General features: G+C 48.8%; 1 protein-coding gene across 1 annotated transcript in view; it reads right to left on the reverse strand.

The window, feature by feature from the left end:
* The window catches only part of GHR (growth hormone receptor), a 531,792-nt gene that overhangs the window by 19,677 nt on the left and 493,613 nt on the right, over positions 1 to 18,502 (reverse strand). Inside the window, 1 exon segment of the mRNA XM_029578049.1 lies at positions 1,876 to 1,966. Coding sequence (XP_029433909.1) covers positions 1,876 to 1,966 — 91 coding nt within the window.

Consider the following 18,502-nt stretch of genomic DNA (forward strand, 5'->3'; position numbering starts at 1 on the left):
CTTCCTGCCTGTGCGGCTCCGGCAACATTTTCTTCCGGGGTCGCGCAGGCAGGAAGGAGAAGGAGCACCTGCAGGCTTGAACGCGACCTTTTTCTTCGGGATGTGGTGACGTGAGCTCCACCACGGTCCAGCCGATCTGCCTGCGTGCTATGTGTCGCTGCTCAGCCGCCAATGGGATGAGGTCCACTGGTGGCCGCATGAGCCTCCCTGCGTCCGGGGGCATTAGCTCCCTTCAGGAGACCACTGCTTGCGGTGCCCCCTAATACTTGGCGCCCTAGGCCCAGGCCTAGTTCGCCTAGTGCTTCCACTGGCCCTGCCTTCCACCCTATCTCCACTCCCAGAATTTGACCCCTCTCTCAATACTGCCCCTCACAAAGGCTCCCTCTGTCCCCCTCTCACACACACACATATCCCCTCATAGAGGCTCCCTCTCTTTGGGGATACCCCCCTTCAATACTGACTCCATTTCTCTCTCATGCATACACCCTCACACAGACTACCTATGTATCTCACACACCCCTGCACACTGGTTCCCTCTCTGGCCCAACCCCCCCCCCCCCCCCCCCCCCCCCCCCACACACACACATGGGCTCCCTCTCACACCCACATATCCCTTCACAGAGGCTATCTTTCTTACACACATACACACCCTCATACATTCTCTCACAAACAAGTACCCTCACATACACACAATCCCTTTTTCTCACACACCAGCTCCCAATCTCTTACACATATACACACTGCTTCACAATCTCTTCACATAGGCTCTCTCTGTCTGGCAACCACATCCACGCATCTTCACACATGCTCTCTCTTACCTCTCAGGCTCGCAGTCTTACACACACACACACACACACTCACTGAGGCCTACTCCATCTTCGCCACAAGCAGGAGGGCTTCTGCTTGTGGTTTGCCTGGGCCTGCTTCATCTTCACCACGAGCGGGATGTTCTCTGCTCACAGCACCCTGGGACCCGCTCCTTCTTCGCCTCAAGCAGGTCGGCCTCTGCTCGCAGCATGCAGTGCCTGTTCCATCTTTGCCACAAGAGGAGGCCGTCCTGCTCGCGGCAAAAATTAAGCAGGCCCAGGTGTGCCGCAAGCGGAAGCCATCCCTCTCACAGCAAAGAAGGAGCAGGTCCCAGTGTGACGTGAGCAGTAGCTGGCCCGCTCGTGGCACACCAGGGCCTGCCAAATTCTGCACAGACTGTGCGCAACCTCTCAGGAGGGGAATTCTGCACTCTGCAGTAGTGCAGAATTCCCACAGGACTAATACAATTGCAGTAGAACATCAGTGTGGTGCGGGCAGCCAGCTCGGTTAGTTACCTTGACTGCCACATGTGGCAGTCACAGTTTCTACACTATGCTGCTCTCAGTACTCTGAGTGAATCACATCCAGAAACACTCTCCCTGTCTCATTCAGCTTGGAGAAAAAGACAGACTGGAAAGACTCAAAAGAGGAGGATCAAGAGAAGGAAGATTAAGAAATCCTGTGTGCAATGTGTATGCTGCACAAAGCAGGGCCCAGCTATTCATGCCCTGCTGCTGCCCATTAAATACTACATTGGAGAGCTCATGCTCTAACTAGGAAGAAGAGGTATGCATGATTACACATGTTCTTAAAAAGGAACTCCTGCAAGCTGAAGAGCCACTACTGGTGCCTCTTGTTGCTGTGAGGTGGTGAAAGCAGAGCCCAGGTTCTGGTCTGGTTCTGAGCAGCAGGTAGTGGTGACTTTTCCATGGCACACCTGATCAGGTCTGAAGGCTCACCAGTGTGCCATGGCGCAATGGTTGGGAAACTTTGCTGGAACATCAGGGTGTTATTCTTTGCAATTTGGGTCAAGAAAAATGGCTACTGTAATCTGCAAGGGTAGTATACCTTTTCTGTTTAGTAAAGAGAATCAAGAGTAACACAACAGTTCCACCAAGTGTCCCAAAGATAACCAGAGAAAGCCATGGAAATTCAGATTCTGAAACAAAAAATATTTAGGAAAAAAGATTATTAGCAATACATTTTGCAATGGTTTGCAATGTTGTATATTATATATTGTTCAAACACTACTAGATACTTCAGGATGGCAAATTCTTTAAGTGTTATTGCCTCCATAAGCAAACAGCAATTCAATCATAAAGCTTATTTCAAATTTCCTGTGTAACCTGCATTACATTATCTCATAAAATTGGCAGGATTTCTCAAGTGAAGAGGCTTTAGTTATACCCTCCTTCTCGGTCCCTCTGTATTCCACACTCTTGTGCAACTCCAAAAATAAAAACCACTGGATTCATTCCAATTGAGTCCAACCATCTTGTATATTTTCTTGCACACACATAGCATGACAAAGATTCTAGACAGGAGGTAGTTGTTTACAATTCAATACAATCCCAAAATTTCCAATACATCAAATCATATTAATTCTGTCTGATGCAATCTGATCATCCACATAATGCAATGTTCCTCATACAGTGCTCTTTGGCTATCCTAAAGTTATTCAGCTACCTTAATTGGATAACACTAAAAATCAGAGTCATTTTGCCATAAACGCCTGCATTAGAGTCATAATGCACGCAATAGGACCGAAAATGTTGTTACTGCATTTTGCGGTTCAGGGATATGAGAGGGAGAGAGTGAGAGAGAGACTCAATATAGCAAAGTGAGGTCACTTTGCTATTTATAGCACTATAATAGGGTGGACTTAAAACTCGGGGTGAGGGGTCAGGGGTAGGGAAGGCTTGGGGGGCAGTTTTAGATACACTGTCACAGGTACAAACAGCACAGTAGACACCTGTGAAGATTGGGTGTCATTTGGAGTGCTGAGAGTTGAAAGAAAAGTAGATTTGTACACTGTACTCTCTACCTAGCCTAATCACAAAATGCGATAAAAACTTTTTCGGCCAGTAACACAAATTGCAATAATGTTGAGATTACTTACCTGATAATCTCCTTTTCCTTAGTGTAGACAGATGGACTCAGAACGAATGGGTATAGTATCCGCGTGCTAGCAGTTGGAGACTGATCTGACGTCAGCACGGGTGTATATATACCCCCACAGGAAGCGTAGCAACTTAGTAATCTTCCTTGCAAAAGCTGTTATGGATGTGTGTACTGACGCTCAGTGAAAAGTGAAACAGGATTCCCCTGACCAATTGATAGTAGCTGGAGACCGCCAGCATTCTCAACCGGAAGGCGTTGACACCTGGTAGAGTGTACGCTCTTATGGAAACAGATGACATGGCTTACCTTGAATCGGTGAAACCCATGTACCCAGGCAGCTGGGCGGGATGCTGAGTCCATCTGTCTACACTAAGGAAAAGGAGATTATCAGGTAAGTAATCTCAACATTTCCTGGCGTGTAGCCAGATGGACTCAGAACGAATGGGATGTACAAAAGCTTTACTCCCAGCCCGGGCGGGAGGCTGCCTGAGGACCATGTAGTACCGCCCTCGCAAATGCTGAGTCCTCCCTAGCCTGGACATCCAGACGGTAGAACCTGGAGAAGGTATGGAGGGAGGACCATGTCGCCGCTTTACAGATTTCAGCAGGCGACAGCATCCTGGATTCCGCCCAGGATGCCGCTTGTGCTCTGGTAGAATGAGCCTTGACCTGTAGAGGCGGAGACTTCCCAGCCTCCACGTAAGCTGCTCTGATAACTTCTTTAATCCAGCGGGCGATGGTGGGCTGAGAGGCTGCTTCCCCTTGTCGTTTCCCGATGTACAGGACGAACAGATGGTCTGTCTTTCGTACTTCTTGTGTCATTTCCAGATATCTGGGCAGTAGTCTGCCTATGTCGAGATGGCGTAGCAAACGCCCTTCTTCAGATTTCTTCAAACCCGCCGTGGTAGGCAAGGATATAGTTTGGTTAAGGTGAAATTGTGAGACCACTTTAGGTAAAAAGGAGGGAACCGTGCGAAGATGGATAGCCTCTGGAGTGATTCTCAGAAAGGGATCCCGGCAGGACAGTGCTTGTAGCTCTGAGATGCGGCGTGATGAACACACCGCCAATAGGAACACCATCTTCAAGGTTAGAGAATGAAGAGACAGGCCCCGAAGGGGTCTGAAGGTGGATCCGGCGAGGAAATCCAAAACAAGGTTGAGGTTCCAGAAAGGCACTGGCCACTTCAGTGGCGGACGAATATGCTTGACTTCTTTCAGGAAGCGAGAAACATCTGGGTGTTTGGCAATGGTCTTGCCATCCCTCCCGGGACCATAGCAAGACAGCGCAGCCACCTGAACTTTGATGGAGCTGAGGGAGAGACCCTTCTGAAGTCCATCTTGCAGGAAGTCCAACACAATAGGGATCGTGGTCGCATGTGGATTGGTGCCATGAGTGTCGCACCATGCCTCGAATACTCTCCAGATCCTTACGTAGGTGAGAGAAGTGGAAAACTTGCGAGCTCGGAGGAGAGTATCTATCACGGGCTCCGAGTAACCTCTTTTCTTCAGTCTAGCCCTCTCAATGGCCAGACCATAAGAGAGAATTGAGCTGGATCCTCGTGGAGGATGGGACCTTGACGTAAAAGGTCCCGGAGAGGAGGCAGAGGAAGAGGCTCCCCTGCCAGTAGTCTTCTCATGTCCGCGTACCAGGGTCTTCTTGGCCAATCTGGTGCCACTAGAAGAACTAGGCCCCGGTGTTTCTGAATCTTGTGGATGATGGCGCCCAGCAGAGGCCACGGAGGAAAGGCGTATAGCAGAGTCCCTGGAGGCCATGGCTGAACCAGGGCATCGATTCCGTGTGAGAATGGGTCGCGCTTGCGGCTGAAGTATCTGAGTACTTGAGCATTGGACTTGTCCGCCAGTAAATCCATGTCCGGAATCCCCCAGTGATCTACAATCATCTGGAAGGCTGTGGGTGACAGCTGCCACTCTCCCGGATTTAGACTTTCTCTGCTGAGGAAGTCTGCCGTGGTGTTGTCCTTCCCAGCAATGTGGACGGCGGAGATGTCCTGAAGATTCGCCTCTGCCCAAGTCATCAGTGGGGCGATCTCCAGAGATACTTGTCGGCTTCTGGTTCCGCCCTGACGGTTGATGTATGCCACCGTGGTGGCGTTGTCGGACATCACTCTGACTGCTCTGTTCTTCAGTCTGTGAGCAAATCGAAGGCATGCCAATCGGACTGCCCGAGCCTCTAGATGGTTGATGTTCCACGCTGACTCTTCTCTGTTCCACCGCCCTTGTGCGGTAAGTCCTTCGCAGTGTGCACCCCAGCCGCTCAGGCTGGCATCTGTGGTGAGCAGAGTCCACGTGGGGGAGGACATCTTCGACCCCCTGCTCATGTGGTTGGACTGCAACCACCACCGTAACTGGGTCCTTACTCTGGCAGGCAGAGAGATTGGTGCGTGGAATAGTTCCATAGATGGGGGCTCCAGTGAGAGAGCAGTGAGTGTTGTAGAGGTCTCATATGGGCCCTTGCCCAAGGTACCACTTCCAGGGTGGATGCCATGAGACCGAGAACCTGCAGATAATCCCAAGCTATGGGCCGACTGGTTCCCATCAAGTACTGGATATGCGTCTGGAGTTTTAACCTTCTTTTGGTAGTGAGACTGACTGTGTCTGCCAGGGTGTCGAACTGTACTCCCAGGTATTCCAGTGACTGGGAAGGCTGAAGGCAACTCTTGCTGAGGTTGATCACCTAGCCCAAGCTTTCCAGAAGGGCGATCACTCTGTCGGTCGTCCGATGGCTCTCCTCTCGTGATTTCGCCCTGATCAGCCAATCGTCTAGGTAGGGATGGACCAGAATTCCTTCCCGCCTGAGGGCCGCTGCTACCACGACAACCACCATGGTGAAGGTCCGTGGTGACGTGGCCAATCCGAAGGGCAGAGCCCGGAATTGGAAATGGCGACCCAGAACCTTGAAGAGTAGGTAGCGCTGATGATCCGGATGGATCGGGATATGCATGTAGGCTTCCGACAAGTCTAATGCCATGAGGAATTCTCCTGGCTGTACTGTGGTCTTGACGGAGTGCAGAGTTTCCATGCGAAACCTCGGGACCCGTAAGTATCGATTGACTGACTTGAGGTCCAGTACGGGCCGAAAGGTGCCTCCTTTCTTGGGTACCATGAAATAAATGGAATTCACTTCCCAGGCAGGTACTGGGATGATAGCGTTCAAGGACAGGAGCCTCGCCAGGGTAGCTTCCAATGCTGCCTTCTTGTGTATGGGACATGAGGATTCCACAAACTTGTCCGGAGGGAGATGATGAAAGTCCAGATAATATCCCTCTCGGATAATGGCGAGACCCACTGGTCTGACGTGATCTCGACCCATCTGGGGTAGAAGAGGGTTAACCTGTCCCCTATGGCTCCGTCCCCCAGATGAATCGGCAGATTCTCATTGTGAGGCGCGGCCGGGACCTGAGCCTGGGCCTGCTCCCCTCTTGCGCTGCTTGGTCCGAAAGGACTGATTTCTGGCCTGAGGACGCGGCGCCTGGTAGCGACTCCTGTAAAGAATGAAGCGCTGTGAACTCCTGCCCCTGGAGGGCCTTGGAAAGGCGCGCTGGCTCCTTCTGAACCGATCTTCCGGCAATCTAGGCACTGGAGAGGCGCCCCATGTACTGGCCAGTTTATCAAGGACGCTGCCAAATAGGAAAGAGCCCTTAAAGGGCAATCTGGTGAGGCGTGTCTTTGAAGGCGCATCAGCTGACCATTTCCTGATCCAGAGCTGCCTCCTGGCAGCTACAGAGGATGAGATCCCCTTGGCTGTTGTCCGGACTAGGTCTGATGCAGCATCCGTGAGGAACGAGAGAGCTGACTCCATGTCAGCCACTGGAGCGTTGTTCCTGACCTGTGACAAACAGGCACGCGTCACCACTGTGCAGCAGGTTGCGATCCGCAAAGATAGAGCTGCCACCTCAAAAGTCTGTTTCAGAATGGCGTCCAGTCGCCAGTCATGAGGCTCCTTGAGGGCCGTCCCCCCTTCAACTGGAATGGTAGTGCGCTTGACCACAGCGCTAATCAAGGCGTCCACCTGAGGGCACGCCAGCAGGTCCTGGATAGCTGGTGCCAATGGGTACATGCCCGTCAGGGCCCGGCCCCCTTTGAAGGAAGCTGCTGGTGCCGCCCATTCTAAATCTATCAGTTGTTGTGCTGCTTGCAAGAATGGAAAATGGCGGGCTGTAGGACGAAGACCTTCCAGCAGGGGATTCTGCGCAGAGGGTACTGTAGCGCTGGGACCTGTAATATCCAACTCCGCCAGACCCTGAGACACCAGGTCGGAGAGATCCTCCTTAGGGAAGAACCGCCTCATGGTTCTATATGGCTCAATCCCTGGGGGAAGTTCCCCCTCGTCCGGGAGTTCGGACTCGTCCGGTGAAACCTCCTGGTCTGATTGATCTGGACTGTCCAGCGGCGGGAGGTCCCGCTCACGATAAGGGCGTGAGGGTCCAGGAACAGGATCCGCAGGAGCCGCCACCGCAGCGGCAGCCGCAGCAACCACTGCAGTCGCAGCCACCGCAGGAACCGCAGAAACAGCAGGAACAGCAGGAACCGCAGGGCCTGGACGGGAAGCCGTTTGCATCTGTACAAAAGCATGAATCCCCTTAAAGAGATCCACCCAGGAAATTGAAGCAGCCTCTAATCGCCGGGGTACAAGATCCCCCGGGATTCCCGATTGGTCGAGACTGCCCGCTAAATCCGGGGTAGCCCCTGGGGAACTGTCAGCAAATCGTGGCTGAGACTGGTCCTGGCCCGAGAGTCCCACGGCCTCCTCACATTGGGCACATAGGGAGTCTGGCTCATCACTGTGTGTGGCTCGAAGCTGGCATGCGGAGCAGAGGCTGAGGGCCTTAATACCGGAGGCAGGTGGCGCCCCCGCTGAAGACGCTGAGGCATTCTGTTCCATTGAAAAGTATGCGCTGAATGAAAAGCGGCCACAATATACGCTTAAGAGAACAGGCGCACAATAATAATATGCGGCAGCAATATGCGCTTAGTACAACAGGCGCTTAATAATATGCGGCAGCAATACGCGCTTAATACAACAGGCGCTCAACAATAATAAGCGGCAGCTATATACGCTGAATACAACAGGCGCTGAACAATAATAGCAATATGCGGCAGCTATATACGCTTAATAGAACAGGCGCTGAAGAATAATATGCAGCAGCAATATAGACAAGTGCTCAGCCCTATGTGGCCAACAATATACGCTCAATGATATGCAATATGCTCTCAGCAATAGGCGGTCAGGGATACACGCTCAATTGTATGCAATATGCTCTCAGCAATATGCGGTTAGCAATACACACTTAATGGCATTCAATAGGCTCTCAGCAATATGCGGTTAGCAATACACGCTCAATGGCATTCGATAGGCTCTCAGCAATATGCGGTTAACAATACACGCTCAATGGCATTCATTATGCTCTCAGCAATAGGCGGTTAGCAATACACGCTCAGTGGTATGCAATATGCTCTCATAAATAAGGCAATATACGCACAATGAGGAATATAATATGCGCTTAGTCATAGAGCTGCGCCTATTACGGGCGCTCAATACCTGAACAAGGCCCACAAAATGGCGCCCTCCACGGCGTGCCACGCCGCCGATCCTCATCCTCTGTTCCTCGGAGACCAGAAATAAGAGATGTACGCCTTACCTGATCCTCGGCGCTTCCCTGCTGGAACCCGGGCGGTGTCCGGCTTCGGGGGGAGAGGGCAAATACCTTCACCGCCGCGTTTGAGGATATTCACCCGCTGCCTCGTCCACGCCGGGACCGAGGCACCTCATATGCCTCACCCGAACCTCGCCCGGGGGCTATGTCCCTGCCGCGATTCGGCCACCAGACCGAGGACTTAAACCTCCGGGGGATCACGGAAAACACCCCGGGAAACTCTACTGGGGGAGGGACCTTAGGTATCACCGCAGGAGTGCGGGGCTCGATGTTGTAGAAATTGTAGTTGAAAGAAAGTAGAATGTAGACAATAGAAAGTAGATTTGGAAAACACGCTCAGCGAGCGTGCAGGCTCTCCAAACTGCTTTGGAGACGGAAATTACTGTTGCTACGCTTCCTGTGGGGGTATATATACACCCGTGCTGACGTCAGATCCGTCTCCAACTGCTAGCACGTGGATACTATACCCATTCGTTCTGAGTCCATCTGGCTACACGTCAGGAAATAGCGCAGATTACGATCGCAATTTGTGGTAAAATAACTATACATTGAAGTAAATGGGAAATGTGCCTAGCCATGCCCTTTTTGTTTTTTTTGTTTTTTTTTTTTGTCTTGTCAAAATACTTTTTATTTCGAAGATAGGCAACAAGAACAGTATCAAATACTTCCATACAAAATTTAGCAACGCATACAATTACAGACCACAGAAACATCAGAACATGAAAGTACTTGATACATACCTCCTTTTCTGTATTTTTGTCAAATAACCCCCACCCTCCCTGCTCCCTGCAATGAACACAAACCAACAACCAAAACTTGCGAGCTCACTACCCATTCAACCCATTCATACCCCAGCAGCCATCCCCCACCCCTCCCACCCGTCCCATAAGCGCAGGAGGAATCAAAGGCACAAACGGTACCAGAAGAACACACTATTATGTCCATGAAGGGTGAGTAGCCCAGGCTGTCAAGCTATTCTGAATATCTGTGGACAGTAAGGTGAAGCAAAGGGCCCACACATCGCAATGGTCCTTGCTCATCTTTTCGGCGCCCGTCTTTAAGTCCATCAACTCCATCTGCATAGCGAACGCCATCCGATGATACCAGGCTGCTAAGTGTCCATAATTGTGCGACAGCTATTCGTCCAAAATCTGTTTTTTTGAGATGGAGTATCTCTGTAGGGATCCTTTTAAGCCAGCCAAAAGTAGCGCGCCAGATGGCTGAAGCAGGACCCTTGTACATCTTGAAAAAAAGTCCCAACCACTGCGTCCCAGTATGCCTTCACACTAGAGCACAGAGCAATCGATGAAGTAGAGTCCCCACAGTTTGATTACATTTGATATAGAGCATAGATGGCAGCCGGCCTATTTAAAAGCGTTGAACGTCATCGCAGATAGCGTGGTGTAGTATCTTAAACTGTAACTCCCGGAGTGTTTAGTCAGGGACAAGTGATTACATGGTCTTGAAACCAGGCCAGAACATAACCGGCGTTACCTCCACAGTCCAAGCGGAAGTCCAATAGGACGCTAACTGGTCAATTTGTGGAAATTGGCGAAGATGTTTACTTAAGTCACTCCATCCCTTAACTGAGTTACGGGTGAGGGCCGCATCAAATACCTTTTGCACGAAGGAGTCCAGCCAATGACGCTCAGCTGTCCAGGAGAAAGTCTGAAGATAGTGTCGGGCTTGTAAGTAAGCAAAGAAATGAGTTCATGGAAGTTGGTAAAGCTTCATTAAATCATCAAAGGATTGGATGTGCAATTGCTCTGGATCATATAGATGGTAAATAAAAGGCAATCCCTTTTTCTCCAAGTGGCAAAAATTCCATCGCAGTCCCGGCCGGGTAAGAAATCTTTGTTTCCCTGCAGCGGTAGCAGAAGAAATGACAGCTCAGGCAAACGTTCTTGAGAGCGGAGCCACTCCCACGCCTTATGACATGGATTAATAAAGTGTTTAGGTATGTCCAAAGTCTAAAGTCTGCGGGCGTGCCTGTATAAGGAACAGAGGCGACCAAGGTGCCATTATACCGCACAATAGGCCTTCTTCACAGTATGCATATTTACCAGTTAACCACTCCCCCACAAAACGTAGTTGACATGCTACATTGTATATTCGAAAATCTGGGAGCCCCAGTCCTCCAGTCTCCCTAGTATTTTGAAGTATGTGATACGGGATGCGTGCCCGGCACCCTGCCTACAAAAGTTTTTGGAAAATGGAATGCAACCACCAGGTCTTTATTGGGCAGCCAGCAGGGGATCATATGCAGCTTATATAGCAACTTAGGGATGATAACCATTTTTAATAGTGCCCCCCCACTCAAAGAGAGCTAAGGGGAGCGATTGCGATGTTGCCAGCTGTGCCTTAATATCTGCCATAGTTTGTTGGATATTGAGGGCTTAGAGATCTTTCAGAACTCGAGGTATCCAAATCCACAAGAATTTAAACTTTCCTGGGGCCCAAGTAAAGGGGAATTCTCCCTGCCATGTGGCGGGTGGCTATGGGTCAAATGCCAAAGCCTCCGATTTAGAAAAATTAATATGGAGCCCCGCAATTTCATGAAAGTGTGTAAATGCACTGATAATTGCTGGGATACTTTGGCCGCCCTACAAATAGTAATAGATCAGCAAACAAAATAAGCTTCAACTGACGACCGCCAATACACAACCCCCAAAAATCCGCATCCAGACGAAGCTTCGTAGCCAGAGGTTCCAAGGCCAGTACAAAAAGGAGAGGGGATGAAGGACACCCCCCTGCCACACCCCACAATGCAGTGAGAAAGGAGCAGACAGAGACCCATTATCAAAATCCATGCACTTGGGTTACTATATAGAGCCTGTAACCAGGTGACAAAGTGCCCAGAAAACCCACAATTCTGTAGGACCCAAAGACAATGAATCTAAAGCTTTTTCCGTGTCCAAGCTAAGGATAAGGGCCTCTGTCTGCGGGTGATAACTCAGGGAGGCTATCAGCAGTCATACATTTTTTACCCCCTGTTGACCCTTAACAAATCCCGTCTGATCAGGATGGACCAGCGAGGGTAAGATTGTACTGAGTCGAGCCGCCAAAACAGCTGACAGTATCTTTATGTCTACGTTGATGAGAGATATTGGACGGTATGAACCTACCTCCTGAGGATCTTTACCTTTTTTTGGAAGGAGAACTATGGTAGACCAGTTCTCTAAGGGAGTAATAATTTTCTCATCAAGGATAGCATTATAATAAGATGCCAGTGTGGGCAGAATGGGAAATCGCAATATCTTATAAAATTCTGAGCTTATGCCATCAGGCCCTGCTGCCTTCCCAAGCTTTAAGCCCTGAATAATAGCATAGATTTCACTATCTCGTATGGGTGAATTCAGGGTCTCTAAACGGTCTACAGGAATTGCAGGCCAGGGGATGCCCTGAAAAAACTGAGAAGCAGTCGCAGGGTTACTGGGTTTACTACTATACAATGTTCGATAACAGTCCAGAAAACTCACAGCAATTTCATCCCAGGAGAACTGACACACTCCGCCTCGGCCCCTAATGCTTGTAATAACAGATTTGGGATCACGTGTCCGTACCAAATTAGCCAAAAGCCTCCTCTGTCGATGACCATATTTGTATAGTTTATATTTATAGTATTGTAACGATTTAGCTGCCCTTTGGTGTAATAATAAATTAAGGGTCTCCCGAATTCGAAGTACCTCCCGTTTAGAAGAATCTGACATGGCCTGAATATGGTGTGATTGAGCATCTCATAACTCGGTAGTGAGGCGCAAGATCTCTGCATTACGCTGTCAGTTTTGTTTAGCCACATAAGCGATGATATCGCCCCTCAACACCACCTTTCCTGCTTCCCATAAAATCCATGGGGTGATATTGGAAGTGAAGTTAAAATGGATATAATCATCCCAGCGGCCTTTTAAGTAGGTTTGAAAAGTCTTATCCAATATGAGATCAGGTGGCATGCTCCACGAGGCCTCAGCCTTTGAACCTCTCCCCAGTTCTAGAGTAATCGAGACTGGGGCATGGTCTGAAATGGATATGGTGCCAATAGTGGCAGTTTTAACCCGGTGAAATAGTGAATCAGGGATTATAAGATGTTCATCTGCAGGGAAGGGATAATCTAAGCAGGAGTAGGAGCCGTGAGGGTTAGAGAAAAGCGTGTAATCCTTTTCCCCAGCGTGTAAAGCATGCCACACATCCAGTAGCCGGAACTCCTGACATATAAAGTTTACACCCCTCTGCTGATCCCTAGGCTCTACTATCCTGGGAGGGGGGGGGGGGGTGACAGTCATCCTGTTTATTCATGACAGTGTTGAAATCCCCTCCCACTACTAACATGTAATCGGGCAAATCCAGTAGCCGACCCACCAACGAGGTAAAGAAACTATGCTGATAATCATTAGGGGCATATAAGTTGCAGAAAGCAAACTTTTCCTGATGTAGCCGCCCCAGGACAATAACGTAGCGGCCCTCTGGGACCTGCCAAAGCTTGTCCAGCTGAAATGGCAACTGCTTATGAAATAGTATTGCTACCCCCACCGCCTAGTCAAATAAGAAGAGAAATAACATTGGCCCACCCATTCCCGTTTTAACTTGGCATGTTCCTCAGGAGATAAGTGTGTTTCTTGAAGAATATACTACGTGAGAGTGTAGCCGCTGAAAAAGTATAAGCAGCTTTTTTCCTTTTAATTGGGGATGAGATACCATTAGCATTGAGTGAGGTAATTTTTACAGTAGCCATGTCAGCTGGACAAACAGCACATTGATAAGATTATCCCCAAAGTCCACCATCTCATAGTCCCCCAGCCTGAGCCATGAGAAACTTACAATAAATCTCTTAACACTTGCAATAGTTCTGACAAATATAGTGTGCCTTCATAGAAACATAGAAATGACGGCAGAAGAAGACCAATGGCCCATCCAGTCTGCCCAGCAAGCTTCAATGATCCCCTCCTCTGTTCCCCCTCTTGCTTATCAACCATCCACACCCCATTCTTACCCACACACACACCACATACATACCATTAACCCCTGAAACCACATTCATCCACACTCCAAGAGGCTCAGAGAAACCACATCACCACCTGAAAAGCGGCGGTGTGGAGACTCCCCCTTGACACCCCCCCCCCCCCCAAACCATCTATTAAGACCAGTAAAGTGAATATTTTTGCATCACTCCTCCGTACATTGCAAGTAGGCAGCCTGCACAACGCTAAAAATGAACTTAAGCATAGTGACCTGTCAGGCAATACAAAAGCAAATCCGCAGGTATTAAATTAACACATAGAACAAGACATTTGTAAACTGAGTACAGCAAAGCTTGCATGAAACCGCAGCACTGTATAGAAAATAATATAACAGCAGCAAAACCTTTCCTTAGTAACCCCCTCATCACCATTAAATATGAGAGTAGTGTATAAAGTTGTGGCTATCCAAGGCTGCAGTTGCAAACTCAAAAAAGCAGGCAAGCCCATCAGGTGCTGTTTGCAGGCTCCAAAGAGGCTAAAAAGCCAGTAGCTTCCTCCTTGGTAGAAAAGAAAAATGTTTTATTATTATGATGCACTCGCAATTTAGTTAGAAACAGCAGGGCAAAGGATATGCCACGCTTATGAAGCTCCGTGCAGGCTGGTGACATGACCTTGCGCTGGGCTGCAACTGCTGCAGAAAAATCATTAAACAGAAGAATCTTCTTTCCCTGGTATTCCAGACTCAGTTGCTGCCTGTTCGCTCGCATAAGCTGCATTTTATGGAACCAGTTCAGGATCTAGACCATGACTGTTCTAGGACGACTATTAGCCTCTTGCTGGGGACCCACTCGGTGAGCCCGCTCACAACAAATGGAGTTAGTTGGCAGCGTTAACCCCAGAGTGCCAGGCAGCCAATTTTGTGCCAAATCATACAGTTCCTTCTCAGTCACTGATTCTGGCAGCCCCACAATTTTAATATTATTCCGCCGACTGCAGTTTTCTTGATCTTCTAGCTTGTCCACCAATAAAGCCTGCTGGTTCCTTAATTCTAACACTTGCCTGCTGGTAGTAGCGAGCTGGTCCTCCTGCTCAGACACGCGGAGCTCCACATGATCCAGCCTTTTTGCATGTTCCTCCATGGATGATTTTATATCATCCATTGCTGTCTGCAGTTTAAGGAGCCTGCCATCCAGAGCCAAGGAGACACTTTTGGAGATTTGTTGCAGCACCTCTGCTGAGATGGAAGCAAGTTGGCCCGTGTTCTCTGACCCGGTCGCCATCTTGGCTGCCCGGGTGCAATGTGATTTGAGAGGCCTGGCACTTCGCTGGCACATAGCACCACTCCTGAGCTTAAAAAACAGCCCAAAATGCGGCGTTCCGGGTGCCCACACCGAGGGCTATCAGGATCTATAAAAATATCCCGAAAATGCCCCGAGTGGGAGGAGAATGGATGCTGATTCAGCGGCGGCGGCGGCGGGGGGGGGGGGGCGTGGAGCAGCAGAGTCAAGCTCCTAGTTCCGATGACATCATCCCGGAGCCTTAGCCATGCCCTTTTTCTAACACGGGTGTTAGGCTTGCTATAAATATAGCAAAATGGTAAATCTAGGCCTTAGCTGGATAATGGTGCTGTGCACCATAATGCCTCAGACTACACCTGAAATAGCTGGATAACATTTTAGCTGGATAACAAGGTATTTGGCTATGTCAGCAACATTCAGGCCAATGAAATTTTTAAATCCTGGGATTTGTTTTGGTAAGTGCCAAAGTTAGCTTTACGGGTCAACAAGCAGGTGTGAATTAGCCATAATATGTGGGTGATGTTGTCCGATGGTGCCAACAGGAACCCAGCACTCAAACAGCAGTAAAATTCTTTTAAACCTACTGTACAGCTGTGTCCCATTCTCTTTCTAAGATTTAGCTGGTGCTTTCTCTTTGGCCTAGTTTTTTTCTAACTCGTTGCATCTTTTTTCACTTGCCACTGCCTCAGCAGCACCTCAACAAAACTTTTTAGTTCTAAAAAAAAAAAAAAGCGAAATGGAGAAATCCAAGGCCATAAAGCCTGTGGAGTTTAAGGCCAGTTTTTATGGGCACTGAATGTTTATTACAGATACCCATTTTATCTGCTATTGTTGCCTGGGCCTGGATCATGACACTATCAACTGTTATAGTTATTGTCAGATGTCCCTTAGGGCACATCAGTACTTTGTCTGGAAGATGGAGACTCTGTGGAAGACACAATTCGGTAAAAGCTTGAAGCTTTGGAGCAAGATCAGGCATTTGGACTATCAATTCCACATGAAGTGGGATTCTGCTCCTTCTCTATCTTGCAAGTCAGGGAAGGCTCCCCCAGTGGTGTCAGCTCCTGGATCTTCCTCAAGTCAGGAGTTGAGCAAAGTGTGGAAGACCATGGTGCCAAGAAGAATGCTAAGGCAGCATGAGGGATCCCCTCCAGAGCCATCTCCTTTAGCACTGAAGAAGCCAGTGCCACTGGTGCAGGGTTCTGCCAGAGCAGATTCATCATTGACGCCGAGACAAGAGGTCTCCTTGGTGTGAGAGCCATTGTCAAATCCCCATGGCACTGAGCCATTTATTATTTTCTGATCTGATGGTGACCAAGGAACCATTCATTTTATTGGCATAGAGTGTGTATACCAGGATGCAATCAGATTCCTTAGCACAGCAGACTAAGGCCCCCTTTTAATTTGTTGGAGAAGAGCACCTCAGTGCATAAGCACAAGAGTTCTTCCACCATGGAACGTACAGTTATGAAACAGAAGGAAGTTCTTCCAGCATTAACAATCAGACCTAGTGTCAGCAAGTGTGAGGTGTTGGCACAAAAACATGGAGTGCTTCAGAACTTGCCACTTCGATAGTTCCAATCACTTTGGCTCCAAGCTCCTATTCAGTCCAGACATCTAGTCTTCTGGTGGTCCGAAAACTGGATTGGAAGAATAAAGTCCAGACTTCCCCAGGTTTTGAGCTAGTCAAGCTATCGTACCACTCCATGGTGGTGGAGCCGGAATTAAAGTGTGCAAAGCACATTCAGAATTACTATAACATGCCACCTGAGAAAGGCCCATAGGCTTTGGCTGTTTCAGTTGGAGCAAAGAGGCTTGTGTGATTGCGAATGAGTGGCCTTCATGAAGATGTGCACAGTCATCTGATGGATGTACCCTGCACATTGGACAACTTATTCAGGGATAAGGGACAGGCGAAAGTGGCTCTAATTTAAGGAGCATCAATCCACCCTGAAGTTGTCAGCAGTAGTGGGGGACTGGCCAGTCCCAGCCTAAGAGAAATGATTATCCTACAATCATCCATTCTCCCGAGACATACCTTCCATTCTTTTTAACGCCATTGAGCTCTTTCCACTCACGCAGCAGCAGCTGCCTGCTAGAGCTAGACAGAGAGACATGCATCAACAAAAGGCTCAGCAACACTCGCAGCCTAAGCTTGGGACCAGTTTTGACATTCTTAAGGCCTGCCTCTCATGGTGGGGGGAAGGGTCAGTTCTTTCTTCCAGAAAGGATTCACACCATCAATGACAGGTGGGTGCTGAAAATTCTGGAATATGGTTACCAATTATATTTTTCTCTCCCTCCTCCTTCCCAATGGATATCTATCTTCAGTTCTTACCACTCTGTGTGCTCAACTGCAGCTGGAAGAATCGTCCCTCCTACAACAGTAGGTGATCAAGCTGGTTCTTTCACAGGAATGTGGCCAGGGATTCATTTTCCAGTATTTTCTAATCCTTGAGAAGACAGGAGGCATGAGATCTATCTCGGACTTATGAAAGCTGAACAGATTGTTGGTTCATGAGAGATTCAAGATGACAGATGATTCTACCTTTCTTTCATCCGAGGGATCGGATATGTACTAATGCACACATTCCCATTCACCCTACCAACTGGAAGTTCTTCAGTTTTGTGGTGAAGGAGGTACACTATCAGTACAAGATGCTTCCTTTTGGCTTCTCAGTAGCCCTCTGAGTTTTCACAAAATGTCTAGCAGTGATAGCTACACAGCTTCATTGGCAGGGAGTCTCTGTGTTCGCATACCTGACAATTGGCTGGTGATGGCTCTATCTTCAGCAGGAGTCCATGAGTAACTCAAAGTGACTTATACAGTTTTTCCAGTCCCTGAGATACCTGGTCAGCTTCCGAAGTCCAACTAGCTCCTGTCTCAAAGGATTCAGTTAATAGGAGCCTGATAGACTCACTTCAGGAGATGTTTCATCCTATCAAAAGAGCTGGAGTGTTGATGATTCTGGTGAGTTCCCTTTTGTATCAGGACCAGATGTCAGCAAGGTCAGTTTTGGTTCTTCTCAGTCACATGGCTGTGATGGTACATGTAGTTCCTCTGACTTGTCTGCATACATGAGATCTTCAATAGGCCCTCAAGGCCAGTGGGATCAACTCTATCAGCCATTATTCCATCAAATATCTGTAATTCCCAAGATGAGAATTGCCCTTCAATGATGGATGAATTTGGAGTTTCTAACGGTGGGTCTTCTGCTAAGTGTTTCAGCACATCAAGTGACCCTTTTTACCAATGCCTCCGCCAGAGAAGGGGACTGCACACAGGTGGTGCATGATCCCAAGGAACCTGGTCACTTGTGGAGAGTCAGCTGCAAATCAACCTTCTGGAGTCACAAGCCATCTGTTATGCTTTAAGGGCTTTGTCTCACCTGCTCTTGGGATAGAGAATCTTTATCCAGATGGACAACCAGATAAATATGTTATTTTGAACAAACAAGGAGGCACGGCTTATACACCCTCCTTCAAGAAAGCTCTTTGAATCTGGTTGTTGGCTGGACATTTCAATGCCCAACTCTAAGCAATCTACTTATTAGACAGACCATCTCAGCAGAGTGCTGCAGCTGCACGTGATCCATGGATCAAGGGGTCGCGGACAACTTATTCGCTCACTGGGGAATATCAGTGA

This window comes from Rhinatrema bivittatum, chromosome 1, assembly GCF_901001135.1.
Source record: "Rhinatrema bivittatum chromosome 1, aRhiBiv1.1, whole genome shotgun sequence".
Lineage (NCBI taxonomy): Eukaryota > Metazoa > Chordata > Amphibia > Gymnophiona > Rhinatrematidae > Rhinatrema > Rhinatrema bivittatum.